The 22,177-nt window shown below is 60.2% G+C and overlaps 3 protein-coding genes across 3 annotated transcripts in view; 1 reads left to right on the top strand and 2 right to left on the bottom strand.

The window, feature by feature from the left end:
* The window catches only part of MACROD1 (mono-ADP ribosylhydrolase 1), a 129,844-nt gene extending 128,932 nt beyond the window's left edge, over positions 1-912 (top strand). Inside the window, exons 8-11 of the mRNA XM_079787391.1 lie at positions 84-157; positions 428-509; positions 600-634; positions 776-912. Of these exons, the coding sequence (XP_079643517.1) occupies positions 84-157; positions 428-509; positions 600-604 (161 nt within the window). The 3' untranslated portion in view covers positions 605-634; positions 776-912. The remainder of the gene's footprint in view (positions 1-83; positions 158-427; positions 510-599; positions 635-775) is intronic.
* A 178-nt stretch (positions 913-1,090) lies between these two features.
* OTUB1 (OTU deubiquitinase, ubiquitin aldehyde binding 1) lies at positions 1,091-8,383 on the bottom strand. The gene is made up of 7 exons (XM_079787392.1): positions 8,239-8,383; positions 6,543-6,604; positions 6,145-6,243; positions 2,779-2,897; positions 2,512-2,596; positions 2,214-2,408; positions 1,091-2,060 (listed from the first exon to the last, which is right to left on the bottom strand). The coding sequence occupies exons 1-7, from the start codon at positions 8,294-8,296 to the stop codon at positions 1,863-1,865; spliced, it is 816 nt and encodes a 271-aa protein (XP_079643518.1). The 5' UTR covers positions 8,297-8,383; the 3' UTR covers positions 1,091-1,862.
* A 7,674-nt stretch (positions 8,384-16,057) lies between these two features.
* COX8A (cytochrome c oxidase subunit 8A) lies at positions 16,058-17,572 on the bottom strand. Its single transcript, XM_079788088.1, has 2 exons — positions 17,374-17,572; positions 16,058-16,371 (listed from the first exon to the last, which is right to left on the bottom strand). Exons 1-2 carry the CDS (start codon positions 17,485-17,487, stop codon positions 16,276-16,278), a joined length of 210 nt encoding a protein of 69 aa, XP_079644214.1. The 5' UTR covers positions 17,488-17,572; the 3' UTR covers positions 16,058-16,275.
* Positions 17,573-22,177: the final 4,605 nt, after the last annotated feature.

Raw genomic sequence — 22,177 nt, 5'->3', positions numbered from 1 at the left:
CGGGCAGGCAGTGGGAGCTGAACGTGTGGCAGAGCGGCGAGGGGGCAGGGCAGAACCGGGACTCCCTTTCTTGGGGTCCCCAGGCTACCCCAACGAGGCGGCGGCGGAGGTGGTGCTGGCTGCACTGCGCGAGTGGCTGGAGCAGCACAAGGACAAGGTGAGGCTGGGCCCAGGTGAGGGGCCTGAAGGAGTGGGGTGATGGGGTGCATCCGGGTCCGCTAACCAGCCCCCCCTGTCATTGCCAATGGCAAGGGTGCAGAGCACCAGCCCTTCCTGCATCCCCTCTCCTTCCCCTCACACACCATGAACCCCTTCGGTGAAGGGTGTAGCCTAGCTTGAAGGGCGTCCCAAGCGGCAAGGGGGGACAGTGACCGGGCCCGGGAGCCAGGGAGAGGTGGCTCCTGCGGCTGACCAGGCCCTGGTGCAGGTGGACCGGCTGATCATCTGTGTGTTTCTGGAGAAGGATGAAAACATCTACCTGCAGCGGCTCCCCCACTACTTCCCAGTGGGTAGGTACCTATGGCAGGGCCCACCCCCACCAGCCCCACCCTCCCCCTCCCCACCCCCCAGGCCGGTTCTCAATGTCCTCTGCCTTCCAGCCTGAGGCCCCCGCCGCACACCCTGACCAGGACTGGTAAGCAGGGCCTGGCCTGCTGTGTGCTGCCCACTAACCTGCCCACTAACACGCCCGCTCACCCCGGTGCTCACCCACAGGGAGGCAGCCTGGGAAGCCCACAGCCCCCCGCCCCCTCCAACCTCTGTGCTCTGCCCGCAGACTCGCCGGGGCCTGCTGGACCTCGCTCCCAGCTCTAAGAGGTTGCTGAAGCCTGCAGCTGGGCCTGGTCACCCGTCCTTTCCCTCAGCCCCTGCCCCTCGGGAGCCTCCTAATAAAGACCACCTGTTGCAGCTCCGCTGTCTGAGCCCTGACTGGGTGAGGGAGGTACCCACAGGTGCAGGCAGGTGCAGGCTCAGAGGGGCGGTGAGTTCAGGGGCCAGGCGATGGCAGACGTGGGCAGTACTTCACATTTATTGAGGGCCTGCCCCCCAAGGAGTTCACAGCCTGGGGATTAAGCCCCCACATGTGCTGGGGTGGGGAGAAAAGGAAGTCAAGGCAAAAAGGCAAGCAATGCAGACACCGTGGCTGAAGCAAAGGGGGTGCAAAGCAGGCACAGGCAGGGGCCTGGGGTGGGCAGGGGCATGGCAGCCTGGCAAGTCCTGCCTGGGGACCTGACCAAGCAGAGGCTTGAAGGCTGCCCCGCCCCTACCAGGGTGGGGTCACCTGGGGGTGCACAGGAGGTACCCCAGCTCCTCCGCCTGCTGAGCCAGGTTGCACCATCATGTCAGCCCTCTCCACCCAGTGTCCCTGACATGCAGACCTGATGGAAAGCAGGCAGCTGGGGTGTGGGGCCCTGGCCAAGACAGCAGGACGGAGGTGACCTATGAGGGGGCAGCTTGAAGCCTTGATGGTCCTAGGCCCCTGGGTAAGCCCCCAGGGAACTTCCTGGGCCAGCTAAGGAGGGGAGGGAGGCACAAAGGAAGCAGAATCCCAATAACCAGGAGGGGGCCCCAAGAGGCCTAGCCCCTCAAAACTGCTGGGGAGGCTTGGGGGCGGACAGGTGAAAGGCTGAGGAACCCACCTGGGGGAGGGGTCAGCCAGACACACAGCATCCAGGCGGGCAGCAGCAGAGCAGGGACACGCACACAGGGCTCACCACCAGCATCCCCTTTAATAAAACGTGGACGGTTGTATGACAGGGAAGGGGGAGTGAAATATGACCATTTACAACCACACAAAAACCTCTGTACATGTCTAGTGCCTGGCAGAGGGGAGGGCAGCAGGGCAGCGGCGGGCAGAGCCAGCCCTATTTGTAGAGGATGTCGTAGTGTCCAGGCCGGTAGAGAAGGTAGACCTTGGGCTCGGAGCCCTCGGGGAAGATGTGCGGGTTGGTGGTGCCGCCCTCGCCGCGGTCCATGTACTCCACCTGGATGGAGACGCTGAGGGCCTGGGCCAGCGCGATGATGTGGATGTGATCGCTCTCCTTGCACATGGGCTCCACCTCCTGCAGCACGGGTGCAGGTCAGTGCCTGGGTCTCAGCACCCCTCCCCAAGCCCCCGCCGACCCCCGGGCACTCCCCCAGGCCCCGGTGCTCCCACCCGGAGAGGAGAGGAAAGGAAAGAGGGCCCTGAATCTGAGAAGTGAGGCGGGTGGCACCTGCTGGCAGAACTCCTTGACAGTCCGCCCACCCTCGATGAAGTGCTCGAAGAACTTGCTCTCCCGCTGCAGGTAGCCAGAGGTGAGCAGCCGCAGGTAGACCACCAGGTAGTCCGAGGTGCTCTGGTCGTTGAAGGAAGCCAGCAGGTCGGCTACTGAGGTCTGCTTCTCCACCTGCTCGATCAGGTCCATGAACTGCCCCGAAGAGAGACAAGATGAGGGAGGAGACGGGTCAACCCCGCCGCGGCCAGGCCATCCCCCTCCACTCTGGCCGACAGGCCGTCAGGACTGGGCTCACCGTGTTGTGGAAATCCTCAATTGTGAACTCGGTGAAGCCCTGGGACACCAGGTCTTCTTTGCTCTTGGCAGACACAGCCTTGAACCTGGGGCAGGAGGGGAAGGGAGCGGGACATGGGCTCCTCAGCCAACAGAGTAGGGGCCCAGCCTATTGTGTGCCCTCGGGTGGAGCTGTACACCTCCTAGTCATCAAGGAGGAGGAGGGAGCCCCACAAGCCCCCATGAACTTCGCCACCTCCTTCAGGGCCAGGGCGCCCACCCTCCTCACCTCTGCAACTCCTTGCTGTCATCCAGCAGCGCCTCCAGGTGGGAGAACCCGAAGGCTCGGTAGAAGCAGTTTCCGTCGGGCCTGGTCTTGCGGATGTACGAGTACTTTTTGTGGAGGTCCTGCAGAAAGGCAGCCCCGCCCCACCCCGTGCCCATCGTCAGCCAGCACCAGGGCAGGCCAAGGCACCACCCAACAAGGCCACACCACAGCCGTGGCAACTGAGCCCCAAGCAGCTACTGCCACCCTTGGCTGCTGACTCTGGTGGCGGGAGTCACCTAGTGACCCACTGCCCAGAGCCCCCAAAGCCTCGCCTTATGTACACACTGGTTGCATGAGTCACCAGCCACCAGCCACTGGCCACGCCAGGCTCTACCTCCAGTACCGAGTGCCTGGGCCTGCAGGGCTGTCTGCTCATAAAAACGAGCGAGCGAATCCGTCCTGGGCCAGTGCAGCTGGCCCGTGATCAGTCATTCAAACCATGAGACCAGGGCAAACTGGTTCGGATCAGGGGTGCACAGCCCCCAGGCCGGGGTGAGAAACAGCTCCCCGTGTTGTGGCTCCTCACCTCTACCCTGCCGGCTCACAGGTACCTCCAGGTGCCGTCTTCCGGTTTCCTAGCCAAACTCCATGGACTTTCTTCTGTCAGTCAAACCTGCCCCCAAGTGGGCCAATAGTGCTGCCGGGCAAACAGGCCTCACTCCCTGGCTTGGGCCCCTCCCCGGCTCCCCATGGCTCCTTCATACCTTCTCCATTCTCCTTAACCCCCACCTCAAGACACCTCCACACTTTCCTTCCCCCCTCCTTGTCCTCGTACCTCACTGCCACGCCACCTCATCCCTCTGACCTGTGATGGTCAGGGTCACCACCAAACCACAACACCCTTCAAGACATGGCGCGTCACCTGCCAGAAGATGGTCACAACACACATCCCTCCACAGTCACCGTCACGTGCAGGCACAACCCTGCTCAGGCCGGGACAGCTTCCGCTTGTCAACTCTCGATGTCATCAATCTTGGGATTTAAACAGCCTTAATGTAACTCTTCGCCTGCCCTATCTCAGGCCTGCCCTCCAATCCCAGCTCACACCCAGCCGCCTCATCTGCACCTCTGAACTGCCCGGCCGGGCAAGGCAGGGCCTGACCTCCCCACGTGCCGCTCCTCTCGGCCTTCCCCTCCATCAACTGCACTCCCTCACTCCCTAAAAGCCTCACACCACACCCAAGCCAACGCAGACCCTCCGGCTCTATCCTGAATGCATCCAGTACCAAGCACTTGTCACTGCTTAACTCTCCCGCCTCCTGCTGATCTGATTGCAAAGCTCCCATCTCAGGTCTCCTGGCCTCCACCTGCGCTCAGCCCAGAAACCTGTTGATACCCTCATCTTCCTCCAAGTCCTTTCTCTGGTTGCAGCCCCATTTCCCACCACCAACAGCTCCCCACTTGCCTCCACGCGCTCCTCAAACCACCCATGTACCCCTGCCCCAGCGGCCACAGCCTACTCCTGTGCCGTCAGTTCAATCACTCCACCACCACCGCTCAGCTACCCCTGGCTTATCTGTCTGTCCCCAAGCTCCATGAGGGCAGGAGTTTGCCAGTGGTGGTCATCACTCCATCTTCAGGGCCCAAAGCAGTGCCTGGCCCACAGCCTGTGCTCATAATGTTAAGACGACAGCTCACAATGCGTGCGAAGAGCCCAAATCACTGCAGCTCCCAGGGAGTTCCCAGAATCCTGCTGAGCACTCTCTCCATGCCAGGCCTTTGCGGAGGGCTAGCACCCATTATCCTACTAACCCTCCGACGGGCCCATTTCGCAGAGCCACCCAGCTCTGTTTAGGCTCTGTCATCTATGCTCAGGCACCTCCCTAGAAGCAAAGTTGGGCTCAGGCACAGCACAGAATGGGGGTGTCAGTTCTGCACACACAGCATGCCGACACTCCAACATTCGCTGAATGACTCGATGGGAAAGAACCCAAGACACCCCCCTGTCCATGTTACCAGGGTGGCCTAAGTGTGACAGGGAAGTCCCACTCCACCAACCAACCACGTGAGGAAGAGAAGGGACCCACCGCTGGGGAGGCCCTGGCCGTGCGCTGCGCAGAGCTCAGCACGGACCACCGCATCTCCTCCAGCATCACGCTCGCCGTGAGGCGGGGACCTCCGCCCCGGGATGCTGTGTTGCCCGAGCTCACACAGCTGGAAGTGGTGAAGATACTCAAACCCAGGTCTGTCAGACCCAGAACCAGTACCGTCACCTCTCCACAGACCTTGGGTAAGTCGCAAACACCCTAAGCAAGGGGTCAGAGTAGACCACAGGCCACACACAGCTGGATCTGGCCTGTATGTATTGTTTGATCCACATAACATTTTATTTTTTAAATCCTCACCCGAGGATATTTTCCCACTGATTTTTTAGAGAGAGAGAAAAAGTGAGAAATTTCGAGAGAAACACACCGATTGGTTGCCTCCTGCACAGGGCCCGGGCTGGGGCGGAGCCTGCAACCTAGGTACACGCCTTTGACTGGAATTGAACCTGGGACCTTTCGGTCCACGGTGTTCTATCCACTGAGCCAAACCAGCGAGGGCAATCCATGTAACATTTTAAATTTGAACTACCTGCCAAGTGTTAGGAACCTGGAGATTTCGTATCAAAATAATTTCTGGCTTCTCCTGGAAAAACAGATCTGGCAACAATGGAGTGACGGCCATGATCACTCCCATGGGCCCAGGAGCTTCCACTCCCTGCCCGTCTGATGCAGAGCTGTGGTGCCATATTCCCCCTGGACCTGACCACCTTCAATCACTGGGTTACCAGCTTGGCCCTGACATGGATAGAAGGTTCTAAGCATCTCTGATCCTTAGGGGGAGGTGGGAGGAGTACACTTACTAAACCCCCAGGCTGTCAGTGGTTACTGTTTACACAAACCCACTGCCACATCTCAGCCTCCGAGCTCACAGAGAAGTGCGTGGTTAAGGGGCTTACCTGTTTGTAAATGAAGCAGCAGGACCTGGCACAAAGGTCTAGTCTCCACCCCAGTCCATTCGGCCCCAGGGTGAGCACTAAGACCATCATGCCCCACAAGTCTCTCGCTCAACCTCACAACTGCCCTCAACAACCGTGGGCCCATGCTTTCATCATCCCAACTTACAGACAGGAAGCCAGAGGCCAGAGACGTTAAAGGGCCTGCCGAGGATACAGCTGCTGTGTGGCAAAGTCAAGATTTAAATCCAGGTCCTTTGATTCCAGCAGCCAGAGGGCTCCCCCAACACTCTACCCTCCAAGAGGCCAGGCCCAGCAAGGAGCGTGTCTGGCGTAGACCTGCTCCTGCTCCCACCCCACGCTTCCTGCCCGCACAGCTGGGCTCCCACCTTGATCTTCTGTTGGTAGATGTTGTCGTCCTCAGCATACTCCTTGTACAGGACCGAGAGCTCCAGCCGCTCCGAGACCAGAGGGTTCTGCACAGCAATCTGCAGAGGGCAGGGAACCATCACACTGGCGGGTGGCTGGAGCGGCCTACGCCTGACAGCAGAACACCTAACCCTGGAGGAAGGGTGCTGCGCCAGGCACCCTGACAGCAGAACACCTAACCCTGGAGGAAGGGCGCTGCGCCAGGCACCCGGCGGCACAGGGACAGACCCCCCAGCCCCGCCAGAAGGCATCCAGTATCTAGCACAGCTTGGAGAGGAAAGGGCTTCCAAAGTAGAAACAACAGGCCTCAGGCCCAGCCTATGCACCCATCACAGAGCCGCGGGCCACAGCCCCTCACCTCTTGTTGAATTCGGTCCTGCTGAGCCATGATGGCTTCATCATAGGCAAGACAGTTAACACCTGGAAGAAGGAAGCAGCCAAGGGTTACCGCGGGCCTGGCCAGCTCCACTCTAGGCCGCTGGACCAAGGACAAAGCAGCCAGGAGAGCAGCCTAGAATCTGGAAGCGTGCATCTTACATCCTGTTCCACCCAACTGTCCTCCTGGCAAAGCCCTTCCGCTCCAAGGCCTTAGTTTTCTCCCATTTGACATGCAGGGCAGAGGCGATCTCCCCAAGGTGTGTCCTCCAGCTCTAACACCCCTGCCCCTGGCTTCCTACATGCTTCCCCGCAGCTGGGAGTGCTCAGGGGCAAGGCGGGCAGGTCCCCTGGGAAAAGAGGAGGAGGAGGAGGCAGAGTCCTGGGCTGGAGGAGAGCTTCCAGTGAGCCTGCACTGGCTTGGCCACGCCCTTCCTCCTCCCGCCGTCCTGTGCACCCTTTTTCACTTATTTTTATTGTTGATAATGTTACAGATACCTCCCATCCCCGCCCCAGCCCCTACCCACCCCCACAAGTCCGGTGTATTCTCAATGGTGCCCACTTTACAGGTAAAACAAATGCCTAGGTGAAGTAACCTGCCCAAGGTCACAACTAGGAAAGACTTGTGATGGAACCCAGGCCTGCCCAACCCCAAGGCTGGGCGCTTCACCAGCCCCTCTCCCGCCGCCTCTGCAGAGCCTCCCTCCCGTGCGGAGGCGCCGAGGCCACCTCTCCCCCCCCTCGATGACATCACGAGGAGCGGGTACCTGAGGGGCTCACTCTGAGCGGCCACTGTGAGGAGCCAGCGGCCAGGACTGCTGGTGCCGGCTCCTCCTCAACTGACGTGACCCCGAGCAAGACCTTCCCGGGGCCGGGGCCTCCCAGGGCTGCCCCTCAAGTGTGCGGCTAAAATGGGGGGGGGGGGGGGGTGCTAACTTTGAAGGCCAATACCGGTGGCCTGAGCAGCCCGGGTCCGCAGCTGGGCCTCGACCCGTCCCCTTCGCTGCCCGCAATGGAGCTGTCCCTCCCACCCAAGGGACCGACTTAGTTCCCCGGGCCGAGCTCGTGAGTGACAATGGAGCGAGTGGCACCATTTTGAAAGGCCCAGCTCTTCAGAGGTCTAAGAAAACAATGGCCAGGCCGGCGGACAGGCAGCCAGGCCGGAAGAGGGTCTCTACGGGGAAGGCGGGCGCAGTCCTCGGGGCACACGCCCGCCGCTCACACCCCCGCCCGCAGCATCCCCGGCGGCCGCCCGCCCTTTGTGCCCGCAGCCCCGGGTAACGCGACGCCTCCCGGGCGCCGGCTGCTCTGGACGAGGCGGGCGAGCGGCGGGGCCGACCTAGGCCTCGGCCTGACTGCAGGGACCGGGCGGCAGGGCAGGGGACCCGGAGCCCGGCGCGGGGGGAGGGGGCGGGGGCGGGGCGGCCCAGGCCCCGCCCCGGTGCGCGCGAGGGGAAGGGCCGCGGGCCGGGGCCGCCCCGCCCGCCCGGACGGACGGGGGTCGCAGCGGCGGCTCCGTCTATTGTGAGGGGGAGGGGAGGCGGCGGCGACGGCGGAGAAAGGGGCCGTTCGCGCGCTCCGTCCGGGCCGCCGGCCGCCCCGCCCCCCGCCGCCTCGGGAGCCAGCGGCCCCGCATCGCGCCCCTGGCCCCGGCCGGACGGTCCTCCCGGAGGCAGTACCTTCGGCGTCGCTGCCCAGCGGCTCCTGCTTCTGCTGCTGAGGTTCCTCCGCCGCCATCTTTAAACAGCGCCGCACTGCCGACCGCTTCCGGGTTACCAGTTGTCCTCCTCCCGGAAGAGAGCCCCTCCTCGTGACCCCTCCCTGGCAACGCCTCTAGCAACGGGGTCCCCTCGGGCTTGGCCGCCGGAGGGGCGGGGAGTCCCAGGCCGCCGCGGGCGCAGGGCCCGGCCTTGGAGGAGCCGCCGCCCCGCCCCTCCGCCGGCGCCTGCGGGCCGGGCTTCCCGGCCTCCCGAACCCGGGCTGGGACCTCCTGGAGCCGCGTGTCCGTTTCCCTGCAGTTTGGCCTGTGCTATGGAGGGAAGTGGGAAGGGGGAAGGGAGGTCGGCCTGCGGTGGGCTCCGGGCCCCGGGCCGGCGATCGCCCGGCAGAGGGGACCCCGCTCCGGGAGCCTCCGTCTCTGCGGCGTTGGTTCCCGCTCCGGGCGGGAGGGCAGCCCCTTCGGCGCCAGGCCAGCGTCTCCGGACCCCGCTCCCGAGCCCGTGCGCTTCTGGTTGTGAGAAAGGCGAGGTCTTTTGAAAAGCAGGGAGCTGGCGGCGGCGACCCGTGAACCAGGAGGTCAGGGGCGATTCCCGGTCGGGGCTCTCCGTCCCCGTGCAGGGGGCAGCCGGTCCATGATGCTCTCTCACCATTGATGTTTCTCTCTCTCCCTCTCCCTTCCTCTCTGAAATCAATGGAAATAATATTTTTTTAAAAAGCAGGGAGTTGATAAAAATGAAAAACAATAGTGGCTGCCAGGGTTTAAGGAAGGAGTGGGGGCCAGAGGAAAGTGGGTGTGGTTGTAAAAAGGAAACTGGAGGGATCCTTGTGGAGATGAAACATTCTGCATCTTTTTTTTAGTCTATTTTATTTTTTTAAATCTTTTTTATTGATTTCAGAGAGGAAGGGAGAGGGTGAGAGAGATAGGAACATCAATAATGAGAGAGAATCATTGATTGGCTGCATCTTGCCCACCCCACACTGGGCACCAAGACCCCAACCCCGACATGTGCCCTTGACCGGAATCGAACCTGGGGCCCTTCAGTCCGTAGGCCGACGTTCTATCCACTGAGCCAAACCAGCTAGGGCTCTGTATCTTTCTTAAATATGTTTTCTAAATTGATTTTTAGAGAGAGAGGGAGGGAGCGGGAGAGAGAAAAAGAAACATCAGAATTCGACTGCCTCCTGCAGGCCTCTCACGGGGGACTGAGCCTGCAACCCTGGGCACATGCCCTAACTGGGAACTGAACCAGCAACCTTTTGGTGCACTGGTGATGCCCAACCAACTGAGCCACATGGGCCAGGGCTTTCATATGTTTTTATTGATTTTTTTAGAGAGAGGATGGGAGGAAGAGAAACCGACCAATCCATACACCCTCTGTCCCTGACCAGTCTGAATTCACAACCTGGGCATGTGCTCTGACTGGGAATCAAACCCGTGACCTTTGGCCCTGGCCTATTTTACTCAGTGGTTAGAGCAGCGGTTCTCAACCTGTGGGTCGCGACCCCTTTGGGGGTCGAACGACCCTTTCACAGGGGTCGCCTAAGACCACCGGAAAACACAGATATTTACATGACGATTCATAACAGTAGCAAGATTACAGTTCTGAAGTAGCAACGAAAATAATGTTATGGCTGGGGGTCACCACCACATGAGGAACTGTAGTAAAGGGTCGGGGCGTTAGGAAGGTTGAGAACCACGGGGTTAGAGTATCAGCCCTCAAAGGGTCACTGGGTTGATTCCCTGGTCAAGGGCATACACCCTGGTAGCAGGTTCCATCGCCAGCCACAGTAGAGCGCCAGTAGGAGGCAACTAATGGGTGTTTCTCAATGTTTCTCTCTCTCTCTTTCCTCCCCACCCCCTCCCTTCCACTCTCTAAAAATCAATGGAAAAAATATCCTCACTCCTTGGGTGAGAACTTTTTTAAATACATTTTTATTGATTTCAGAGAGGAAGAGAGAGAGAGAGAGATAGAAACATCAATGATGAGACATTTATTGACTGGCTGCCTCCTGCAGGCTCCCTACTGGGGATGGAGCCCACAATCTGGGCATGTGCCCTTGACCTGAATCGAACCCGGGACCCTTCAGTCTGCAGGCCGATGCTCTATCCACTGAGCCAAACTGGCAAGGGTTGGGTGAAGATTTTTTTTTAAAAAGTGACCTTTCAGTTCCCAGGATGGTGCTCAACCACACTGGCCAGGGCAAAACATTCTGTATCTAACTGTATATGCTGTACTATAGTTTTACAAAATGTTACTAATGGAGGAAACTGGGTAAAGGGTACAGGATGCTTCTGTGCAATGTTAAAATTGCCCGTGGATTACCTAAAAGTAAAAAGGTTACAAAGTGGCCCGGTCGGTGTTGCTCGTTGGTTAAGCATTGACCCATGAACCGAGTCCCCTGTTGGGTTTTGGGCTCAGTCCCCACTAGGGGGCGTTTGAGGGGCAGCTGATGGATGTTTCTATCTATCCCTCTCCCTCCCTCTCTAAAAGCAATGAAAGCATGTATATCTTTTAAAAGGTTACAAAGTGGTAAGGCCTGGGACGCTGAAGCTACTGTTAGGTGGTAGCCTGGGCTCTGGCTCCTGCCTTTTGCAGGACGGGCAGCCGTGGTCTTAGCCTCAGTCCCAGGCAGCCCCCTCAGCTGGTCACAGTGCAGGAGTGGAATGTGTTGGTGAGCTTGGTCCAGTCCTGGAGCTGGTGCACTGGCGCCTGGGCTCACCACACCGCCCCGGTGACCTTCCCACAGCAACGCGACCACCGTCAAACCTGTGTCACAAGCACCGCAAATGCCTGCTCACCGGGTCACTGAGCCTTGGGGTTCTTCCAAAGTCAAGAAAGCAAAGGAGCCACCCAATTTGGACCCGGTGCCTCCCACACTGTTCATTTCTTTTCCAGGTTTTAACAATAAAATCTGGAATGCCAATCAGCTCTTCAGTCAGTAGAAGAGAATTGGTGGTCTGTGAAGAGCTAATAAGACCGTTGATGACAAAAACGTATTAGGCTTTACTAAATCTTGAAGCCTAATGTTTTTATCTTCAACTATCTTATTAGCTCTTAAAAATAGCTGTAAGACAACTCCTACCCCCTCCTCCCTTACTTCCAGGGGGGAGTCTGTGACGGGAGGGAGCACGGGGGGGAGGGGGGAGGCTGAGGTTGGGACTAACAGGACAGGGAACACAGCTGCTCTGGAGTCAGAAGGAATCCGCGTGCTACGTGCCTGCCAACGCCTCCCTCCCAAGGCCTGGGGCCTGAACGAACCCCCACCCCATGCACAGGCCTGTAGAGGAGGGTGCCCTCTCCCACCTGCTGCCCAGCCCACCTTGTCAGGCAGAACAGCGAGCAGGAAACTGGCCCAGGGAACCCAACTTTTTAAAAATTGATTTTAGAGCGAGGAAGGGAGAGGAACATCCGTGTGAGAAACATGGATCAGACGGGATGGAACCCACAACCTGGGTATGTGCTCTGACCAGGAATCAAACCCGCCGCCTTCTGGTGTACGGATGATGGTCCAACCGAGACACACCAGCCAGGGTGCAGCGGGCTCAAGTTTTGCCCCCTCTTTTCCATGTCGATCTCTCGTGGTTAAGAACTCCTCTCACCCTCACTCCACGGTAAATGTCACTTTTACCATCTCAGGGTTTCAGTTCTCCACCTGAAGCATCTCAAGGACAGTGCACATCGGCCAGGAGTCACCAGCAGAGCGCGACTTTCCTCTGCCTCCCAGTGTGCCAACCCAGGAACGCCCAGCGCTGCTCCCTGGCTGGCGAGGTCCGCAGGGAAACAGGCAGCACGCGGTGGGGTCGGGCTGCTGTCAGACCGTCACAAAGGCGGCAGGCAGCAGCCCAGGCTCTTTCCCACGGCACAGACACGGCACAGATGCCTCCGCACAGCCCTGCTGGCCCGCAGGGTGTCTGCACTCCCCATCCATGCCAGCTGGATTCTGTCAGGAGGAGGGAGAGCGACCCATACCAGGACCCAGGGACTGTGACACTGGGTCTCAGAGAGAGTTTACCGAATGGCACAGGGGGCCACATGGCTGCCAGGCCCACTCACTTCTCCCACCTCTCAGGGGAGAGGGCCTGGCAGCAAGGACGTGGCATGGGCCCCGGGAGGGCCACGATCCTCACAGGAAGTCTGTGGCCAGGAACCTTCTCCACGGCCGGCTTGGGAGCAGGCAGCTCCCCAGATGGGAAGAGTGGGGGCGTGCCTGGCGCCAAAGGAACCTCTGGAACGCACGGCAGGAACCCACAAGGGTCACAGGCAGCTGGCTCCAAAGTCAGAGGCCAGACCGATGGAGCGTGGCTGGGCTGCACGCACGGGCTCCCGGCTGGGTTGGTTCTTGCCTGCAGGGTCCAGGCCACCTAAGGCAGAGGCGGCACAGGGAGAGAGCTACCCAGCCCGTCTCATCCCACCCACACTCCTCCTCCTGGCAATCCCTCCCATTCCAACACATCTCAGTCTGTTGAGGACCCAGCCCGCTGGGGCCCGTCTCCGGGGAGAGCCTCCAGGCGCACGCCAGGGGGACGCACTCGTTCCCTCACCGCTACCATAAACCAACCACAAAACCTAGCGCTCACCACACAAATGTCCGACTTCACAGACCCAGAGGCCCGGGGTCTGGTCCGGGTTCCGCGGGACAAAAATGATACTCATCTGCTGGCTGCGCTCCTTTCCGGGAGCTCTATAGAAGCTGCTGCCCGCCTGCAGGGTGTTGGCAGGATTCAGTGCTTGCTGCTGTAGGACTGAGGTGCCCATGCTCTTGCTGGCTGTACTCTGAGGGCTGTTCCCAGGTCCTGGAGGTCACTGCGCTTCTTGGCTCCCGGCCCACTTTCTCCATCTTCACAGCCAGCACAGGCAGGCAGACAGGTGGGCAGAGTCCTCCCGAAATGAAATGACCATTTCCCGCCTTCCTCGTCCATCGTCCCCCATAAGGATTACACTGGGCCCATCGGCTCTTCCATTTCAACACAATTTTAATCACATCTGCAGAGTCCCCTTTGCCATGTAATTTACTCACAGATTCCAGGGGTCAGGACATGGACATCTTTGGGAGGCCACAATTCTGCTGGTCACACCACCTTAATTTTAAAATCATGGAAACTGAGGCTCAGAGAGGCTAAATGACTTGCCCACTGTCATATAGCAAATGGCCAAACCAGGCCTCAAACCCAGAGCTCTGCCTCCCAGCCCACTGTTCTTGGACCGAAGCCTCCCCCCACCAGCAAGCACACCATGGCGGACACCGTCCTCCAGACCCAGGCCCCACAGGCACCCCCCCAGACACAGAAAATGCTGGTTGGGAGGTCAGGGAGCCTTACTTCTCTGTAGGGGATGGGAGAGGGACACTGAAAGGTGACCAGAACCACACCAAGAACCAAAGGGAGAATGGGGCTCGAGCATGACCGGTCACCCGCGCCCTACTCTCCCATCCACCCCCAAGTGACCCTGCCCACATCCACGCGTGCTGCAGGTCCAGCAGGTTGTGGGGGAGACGGGCTGAGGAGCTGCCAGGCTTGATAAGGGCGCTCTCAGGCCAGGGCTCTGAAGGGCTTGCCTGCCTGTAACCACTCGCTTCTCATCAACTCGCGCTGTGGCTTGAGATGTGCAGCTTTGGGCTGGAGTAGTGCTGCTCGGACAGGGGACCCCTGTCCCTTTGGGTTCCAGGGACACAAAATGACACCCAATCAAAACCCTTGGCAGGACAGTGGCGTTACCACAGAAACTTAACCCCTCTCCTGGCCTGGGGTCACGTTCTTGCTACATGGCAGCCCGTGCCCTAATCTGTGTCCACAGCAACCTAGCAGCTCAGAGCTCTCCGCTCGAGATGTCAAACGGGAAGCCTCCTGACCCGTGTCCAGCACGGCCGAGTGAATCTGAGGAGGGCGGTGAAGGATTAGACAGACAAGAGAATACAGTTGGGACCAGGTGGATCACGCCTGGATGAGGAAGCAGTGACCCAGCCTGTAAGCTGAAGCTTTATCTTATAGTCAGACTAGTAGCCCTGCGCATGAATCCGTGAGCCATTAGCTCTCTGCGGGGCCTGGCCGCTCTGCACCCGCAGCCCAGAGGCCCTCCACAGCCCAGAGGCCCATCTGCAGCCGGGCGCGGAAGGATTGCCTTGTTGCTGTGGTGATGAAGCAAGCATTCCGCCAGGCCACTCATGCTGGCCACCCCCCCCCCAGGACTGGGGGACTTGGGCGGGGCTGAGGACTGGGTGCTGCCATCTTTGTGACGGAGTGATGGTTAATTTGCATATTACCCTTTCATTAGATAGGTTCACACAAAGCAAAGGGAGTGGTCAGCATGTTTACAATGTTCTTGCGAGTTTCAAACCTACTTCTTACTCAGGCCTTGTTTTGGCAGCACTTGCTGCACCTCCCACAGCCCATTAGCTACCCAGGAACAAGGGAGGACTATAAGGTCAAGCTTCATTGTGCTCGGAGGGCTCTGCCCTCCAAGCTGGGACTTGTATGTGGCTCTGCCACAGGTCAGTCTGAGGCCTGACCCTATAGCCGCTCCCTACAGCCTCCCAGAGTGAGGCAGGGGCCAGGGGTGACCCGCTGTTTGGGAGGTGATAGCCATGAGCTCCCGCCCCCAAGACAAGGGAGCTGTGGAGGACCCTGCCGGTGACAGGTGGGTGCTCCTCCCTCCTCACCCCAGCCTGGCTTAGGCCTGCCCTTCAGATCCTGCATCCCACTCCCGGGCCACTATCCCACCCTGTGGACACCCCCAGCATTCAAGGCCCGGCCCCTCCAGGCCCGGCAGAGGCTGGCCTGTGTGGAAACAAGCCTTTTAGGGCCGGCAACCATCCCCACCTCGGAGGCAGCCGGCAGAAGTGCCTTGTCACACCATCCAGGCACTGGGTCCCCCAGGCATCACTGGACACCACACAAAGGCCAGGAAAGGTTAGACAAAAGGGAGAACAGGGTTCATCTTGAGCTTCTGTCAACGCCAATCAGGAAACAAGAGCCCTGCCGAAGAGGGTTTGGGGAGATGGGAGTTCTGACACCCAGGGCCTCAGCCAGCCACATCCTAGAGCCCTTCAGCTTTACCTGGCAGCAGCTCCACAGGGAACATTGACCCTGTGTCTGTTCAGAAATCACCCGGGGGAAGGGACCCAGCAAAGGAGAGCTAAACTCCCCTCCGGGGTGGGGACGGCAGTCCGGGGGTTCCTTCCAGACACTGAAGTCAGGGTTCCAGCTCAGTGTGGAGTGTTTCCCAGCTTAGGAGGCCCCCCAGGCCCCCAGGGATGGAGGAGCAGCAATTCCCCAACCAAGGAGGAGAAGGGACAGAGCAGCAGCAGGGAGAAGAAGAAAGCCAGTCAGTCCATAAGCACTTACGGATATAGTGATAAAAGGCGAGGGGCCCTGGCGTTGACATAAAAAAGCAAGACACTGTCAAGTCCCCGTCCCCCCCCCCCCCCAACTAGGAAGGACATCACCATCTGAGAAATGGTTGGAGCTCCGACTACGGCCAGGGAAGGCTGGCCCCAACGGGAGAGACAGACACGGAGACAGACAGACAGACAGACAGACAGACACACACACACAAGGCTGCCCAATAACAACAGTGTTTGTTTCCCAAGAAAAACATTTCAACACAGGAAAGCACGCAAAGGAAGCAGCCCTCCCCGACAGCAGGGGGAATGGCTGGGCACCAGGACCGACCACTGGCCCGTCAGCCAGCAGGCCCCCTTCTCCACACCCCCACCCAACACCAACATCAGCTCAAGTATGGAGGCAGAAGCCCAGGTGGAAGGTACGGTGAGTTTCTGAAGCATGATTTAAATAGACTTTATTGTTCCAAGGTGGGTCCTACCCAGCAGGGCCTTATACAGCGAGTTACATGGTCCCAAGATCACAATGGAGAAACCAAGAGGTCATATTGCAGAAGAGGCCGCGGTAGCTGAAGGACGCCCTCCAGGGGAGGCGGCCAGGAATGCAGCAGACATGATCAGGACAGGCGGGTGGTCAGGTCACAGGGGAGGACAGCCCCTCACTCCCGCTTCTTGTAGCTCTCCAGGTGAGACAACACCCAGCCCGCCGGCAGGAAGATGCACAGGAAGCAGGAGGTGAGCCCAATGGCGACGTCCTGCACGGAGCACAAGGAAGGAAGCCCCACAGTAAGAAACTGCCCAGGGGCCCGGATGTCTGGGCAGCTCCCCAGGCAGCAGAAGCCCCCGTCCTGGAGTGAAGGTTCAGGCTGCAGATCCAAGGCCCACTCCAGGCCCTGAGGTCAAGGGTCAGACATGGAAGGGGGGAGGGGCAGCCTGGGTTAGAATCCATGGAGGAATCCACCAGCCATTGATCAAGTGAAGGAACAGGAACAAGGATGTAAACCTGTTTATAGCTGGCCGGCTGGGACCCAGGAACCTTCCATGGGCTGGTAACTGTAAAAATGCACCTCCCACCTCCTTCCCGGGACTGCTAGGCACCCCTGGGGCTGGAATCCAGGCTTTTTTCAGCCATTTCCACACTCCCTATAGCTAAGATCGCTGGGAAACCTGGAGTCACACTTGAGTTCAAATTCCTTCTTCGCCACCGAAGGGTGTGACTTTTGACAAGTCAATGTGGCTGCTCCTACATCTCCACTCCCTCAGCAGAAATGGAGTTCATGCCTTTCTTCTCGGGTCACGGGCAGGACTGACGGGGCCAGCACAGCAGTCTTGGCACCGTGCCTGGCACACAGCAGGCCCCCAGCGGTGCCCGCTGCAACTATGACCACTATGAGCTCCTCCATCGCAGCACCTCCCGGGCCTGCGAGCCTGGACTCCGAGGGCTTCAACTCAGGCGGGTTCCGCCACTGAGGCAATGGGTAACTGCGCCCAACGGGAGGGAGCGGGCAGTCGGGGTTAAACCCTCCCACGTTCCTGGAATTGCAAACACCTGTTGGGGTCCTCTTGCCCGCCCCCCCGGCCCCCGCCCTCCCTAACTATTAGTCGCGGTAGCAACTACTATCCTCGCTGACGTCGTCAGGCACCCCCAGGAACCGACTGCAGGCCGGGGGCCCGGGCACGTCCCCTGCGCCCTCAGGCCGGCCCCCACCCGCCCGGCAGCTCGGGCCACGCGGAGCCCGCCGCCCCGCCCGGCTCACCAGGGTGCCGAGCTGCTCCCGCGGCGGCTTGGAGTGCACCTGCGCGCGCGGCACCAGGAGCCGCCGGGCCGGGCCCGCGAGGCCCCGCAGCAGGAGCGGCGCCAGCGGAGACATGACCGCACGGAACGCACTGCAGACGGCGGCCAGCCGGAGCCCAAGGTCGGGGAGTCAAAATGGCTGCCCGGGACTTCCGGAGCAGGGGAGGCGGCCTGGGAACGCCCCGGAAATGACGAAAGGCCGTACCTCCCTTGGTTTTGGGCGCGTTCCTCGAAACAGCCAATCGACGCCACCCTCCCACCGGTGGGCGGGGCCTGGAGGGCGTCCTACCGGCTATGCCCCGCCTCCCAAGTGGCCTATCTTCCTGAGCGACAGTTGTGGTCACGCTCTCACGTAGGCGGCACCCCCTTTTTTTTTTTTATTTTATTGATTTTTTACAGAGAGGAAGAGAGAGGGATAGAGAGTTAGAAACATCGATGAGAGAGAAACATCGATCAGCCGCCTCCTGCACACCCCCTACTGGGGATGTGCCCGCAACCAAGGTACATGCCTTTTGACCGGAATCGAACCTGGGACCCTTCAGTCTGCAGGCCGACGCTCCATCCACTGAGCCAAACCGGCTCCGGCCGGCACCCCTTTTTATTTTTTATTTTTTTTTAGAGGGAGAGGAAGACAGGAAAGTCGATGGGACGTCGCTGGGCTGCCTCCTGCACGCCCCCTACTGGGGATCGAGCTCGGAGCCCAGGCGTGCGCCCCGACCCAGGGCCGCCTGCCAGGCGCCACCCCGACCTCCCCCTCCATCCCGCGCCACCCCGGCCTCCCCCTCCATCCCCGCGCTCCTCGCTCTGTCTTCAGACTCCCCTCTGCCGGCCTCCCGCTTCTGGCCCGACCCGCTGACACTAACCTAACCGAACTCTCCTCGTTTTCCATTAGCCTCTCTAATCCCGGTCTCCACGCAGGGCAACCGACCTTCCTCCCTCCACCCCTACTTTCCTTCTTTTTAAACATAAATCTAACCAAATCATACACCTACTTAACTTCCATTGGTCCGAGTTCCATTTTCTGGATGTCACTCTTCAGCCTGTTTCCAAATACTCCACACCTCCCTCCTGGCTCACGGGTCTTCCCCCACCCCCGCAAGCCTTTTGCTTCTTTGTATCTGCTTTGTATCTGCCTAGAACACTTTCAGCTCTTACCTAGCTTTCCTTTTTCACCTCTAACGCCTACTCTCCCGGCCTCCGCTTTGGAATACAGCTCTCTTTATTCAATAAATACACACTCGTCCCTACTGTGTTCCAGGAACTGTTCTGGATCCAAGTGAACAAGGACTCCCTTATCACAGAAATATTCGAGGGGGAGAGATGATAAACACGCACTTTGTGAGAAGCTAGTGAGAGTGCCTGGTGTGGTAGGCAGTAATGGGTAGCACTTCATCCGTCAGCCTTCACTGGCCCCCCAGGCCCGTGCTGGCCCTGCCCACAGGGCTGGTCTCCATCCCTAGCCCGGGGGCCACCCGAGGGCAGTCTGGGTCTGGTTCACCACTGTCTCCAAAGGGCCTGGCACACATCCACAGCAGACGATGACGAATTGCAGGGCACTGAACGGGAGGCATAAGGCAAAGGAAAGGGGTAAGGAGCCAGCCCCGGAGCCAGGCCTTACCTGTACCATCTCATTCTATCTTCACAACAAGAGCATGAGGGAGATACTGTTATTCCAATTTTCCGACAAAGGAGACCTGGATGAGCTACTGAGGGTCCTGCAGCTACGGGGCAGCCTGGACAGGATTCCAGGGCAGGTCTGTCTGCTGCAAACCCCATGCTTTTAACCATCTTCACACAAGGTGCTGTGGAGGAGTTTCCAGAAGTTCCAGTTTGGATACTGTGGCTAACAGGACCAAAGGCTGTGGCAAGGACTGGGAACACAGGAGCTTTGTAGGAAACTCAGCCCCATGGAGGTAGGCGGGGGGGGGGGGGGGGGGGGGGGGCTCGCAGAAAGGTGGCCATGGACTCAATACCCAAAGGATGGGCTGTGCCTGACCTTCCTCTGGAAGAATGGGCTCCCAGGCCCTGAGCTACCCAGACCGCCCCCTCCTCCCCTCCCTCCCCCCCCCCCACTCATGGGTGTTGGTAATGTGGCAGTCTCAGCCCAGCCCACCTCCGGCACCAGGCTCCTGCCCTCACCCTGCCCCAGGCTCTGGCAAACAGCCAGGACAGAGCCTTCTAAATGTAAATCTTCCCCTCAAAGCAGACAGCCTGGGGGCTCAGGGCGGAGCCGGCTGCATGCCTCCAGAAGGGCAGGGCCTGCTGCCCTAATGGGCTTGGCCAGGCCTTTGTCTTATGAACAAAGTGCTGACGCCCAGATTAGAGCACAGCCAGGCCAGAGGCCGGGGCCCTTGAGGAAGGAACGGGCCATCCTGTGGGTCCCCGGGTTACTCCAGGGAAACGCCCGCCCGTTCACCTCCTTCGCCAGCGGCTGGAGGAAAAGGAGGGACTGTTGGAGGAAGAGGCGCATTAGCCTCCGTTCCTGGGCTTTCCTCGGCCCGGAGACTGACTTCCCTCAGAAGCCCCACCAGAGAGGAGGAGAGGCCGGCAGAGGCCGGGCCCCCGCTCAGTCTGCACTGCCAGGGCGGGGTTTGCACCTGGGTCCGTTGAATACTGCTAACTTCTCTGCTCTGTGAGCTCCCAGCAGCCCCCTCTCCAAAAAGCAGGGGCGGGCCCTGACCCAGCTGTCAGGCAGTGACGGGGACGAGGGCAGCCGGAGGGGTGTCCTGCTGTCCTGGCTGGGAGAGCCCCAGGCCTGCAGCCGCTGCCAAGGCACAGGGAGGACGTGGCTGGGTGCCTGCCCACAGGGAGCCAGGTGTGGTTACCCCTCTGCCCTCAGCCCACAGCCAGTGCCATGTGTGATGAGGACCAGACCGCCGCGCTCACGTGTGACAACTCAGGCGTGGCAAAGGCCGGCTTCACTGGGGAGGGAGGGCCCACACCCTGAAGCTGACAGATCTCCGAGTCTGCGTGCTGCTACTCCCTCCACACCAGCCCCCAGGGCACCGACGGGTAAACTGAGACCCAGAGGGGCGGGGCTGCGAGGCTGGAACACCTCCCAAGCACACCCAAGGCCTCCCCTCCCCGTCTCGCCTGAGGGTGTCATGGTGGGCATGGGTCAGGACTCATATGTGGGCAAGAATGTGCCCAGCGAGCATGGCATCCTGACACTCCAGTGCCCCAGGGAGCATGGCACCATCACCAGGGCAGCTGGCAGGTCAGGGGCACAGCCTGCCTCTCCCCTCATCATCACCTTTCCTCCCCCATCCAGCTGAGCAGGAGGAGCATCAGGGAACAGCTGGGGCCCAGGGCCCTGGGCTCTGAACAGAGATGGCTCTGGCTGCCTCCTCCTCCAGAGAACTAGGAGCCGGCGGCAGGGCAGGTTGTCACCACAGGCCGCTTCCCCAGTCCCAAGACCCTCTTCCAACCCTCCTGTGTGGGTGAGCCTCACGAGGCAGCCACTCCTCAACGCCTCCCCATCTTCCTTGGCAGCCCCCCGCGTGGGACAGATGAACACGAGCAAGCGCGGCACTGCGCCCGCACACAGGAGCACCGAGTGTGAGCTGTCACCGGCATGTCAGGCGCTCGCCGAATGCCAGCTTCCTTCCGTCACAGCCGGGCAGCAACATGCCGCTTCGGGCTGTCCAGTCGACAGGGCTCCCCCAGCCTCCCAGACCCTGGAGCGCTGCCCTCGGAGAGGAGGCGCAGGAACGAGGGCACCTGCCCTGGTGACAGGCCTGGCGGTCGAAACCAGCTCAGCTCTGACCACTCGTCCAGCGACGGTGCCTCTTGCTCCTGCCCGCTGGGTGTGCGTTTCCGCGGTGCCCGGGAGCAGAGAGGCCTGAGCTGCGGCGGGAGGGAAGTGGAGGACCACGGGCCCCGGGCCGCCCGGGCCGCGGGAAGATGGAGGGCAGATGGTGAAGGAGGGGCCTCCCCCTCTCCAACGTCCGCCTTTCACCCGGTAGCCAGGGGATGGGCGTTCCAAGGACTTCCTGCCGGACTACAACGGCCTTCAAGGAACAAGGAGCTTTCGTCCGAGGAACCTGTTGTGATCAGCCAGTGGAATGCTCTCCCCTCCCAAGGACCCTGATACCTTTCTTTGTGCCTCACAGATAAGACAGCCGCACAAACCATCCCCCACCCCGGGTGTGCCCGCCCGCACGGCTGAGGCCACCACGGCTGGCACCCTGCTCCTCTCCCCAGATACCTGACCCTCCACCGCGCAAATGCTCCCTGTGGCTCGGGAGTTCCACCCGAGCCTCCCCCTCACCTTCCAGCAGATGTGATCCCCACGGGAGCGCGACAGGCCAGCCCCTTCAGTGTCCACAGGAAGTGTCTCTGAGCTCTACCTTCCGGCCCACTTCCTGCCTCTCACAGCTCACCCTGGCCAGGACTGGCCGGAGTCCCGCCTGGGAGAGGAGCGCATGGCTCCAACTGTCACACTTGAGGCCAGGACAGAGCCTCCCCAGCTCGCAACGTCCCTCCCTGTCAGGCCTGACGTGAGTTATCCCTCCTCGGGGCCTTGCCTCTTGAGTGGAGGGGAGGGGTCGGGATCTTTTTAAGGCACAAAGACCATTCGGAGTAACCCAGTAAGAGGGAGACAAGGACACCAACCCGCTCCTCTATCCAACACCCAAGCTGCACTGGGATTGACCTCCAGCCACAGATGCCAGGTGTCACGCCTAGAGCAGGACTCTCTCCAGGATGCAAAGCAGGTGCCCCTCTACCTTTGACCTCTGCCCAGGGCTTCTGGGAAGTGACAGAAA

The sequence above is a fragment of the Cnephaeus nilssonii genome, assembly GCF_951640355.1.
Source record: "Cnephaeus nilssonii genome assembly, chromosome: 13".
In the NCBI taxonomy this organism is placed as follows: domain Eukaryota; kingdom Metazoa; phylum Chordata; class Mammalia; order Chiroptera; family Vespertilionidae; genus Cnephaeus; species Cnephaeus nilssonii.
The sequence above is the reverse complement of the archived record's forward strand: the minus strand, read 5'-3'. Positions and strand labels throughout refer to the sequence as shown.

Coding starts and splice junctions, on each gene's coding strand:
- COX8A (XM_079788088.1), bottom strand. CDS start 17,487: ATGTCTCCGCTGGCGCCGCTCCTGCTGCGGGGCCTCGCGGGCCCGGCC. Junction 16,372..17,373: donor GGGAGCAGCTCGGCACCCTG/GTGAGCCGGGCG, acceptor TGCTCCGTGCAG/GACGTCGCCATTGGGCTCAC.
- OTUB1 (XM_079787392.1), bottom strand. CDS start 8,296: ATGGCGGCGGAGGAACCTCAGCAGCAGAAGCAGGAGCCGCTGGGCAGC. Junction 6,605..8,238: donor GCTGGGCAGCGACGCCGAAG/GTACTGCCTCCG, acceptor TCCTTCTTCCAG/GTGTTAACTGTCTTGCCTAT. Junction 2,898..6,144: donor TCTACCAACAGAAGATCAAG/GTGGGAGCCCAG, acceptor GCCTTTCTGCAG/GACCTCCACAAAAAGTACTC.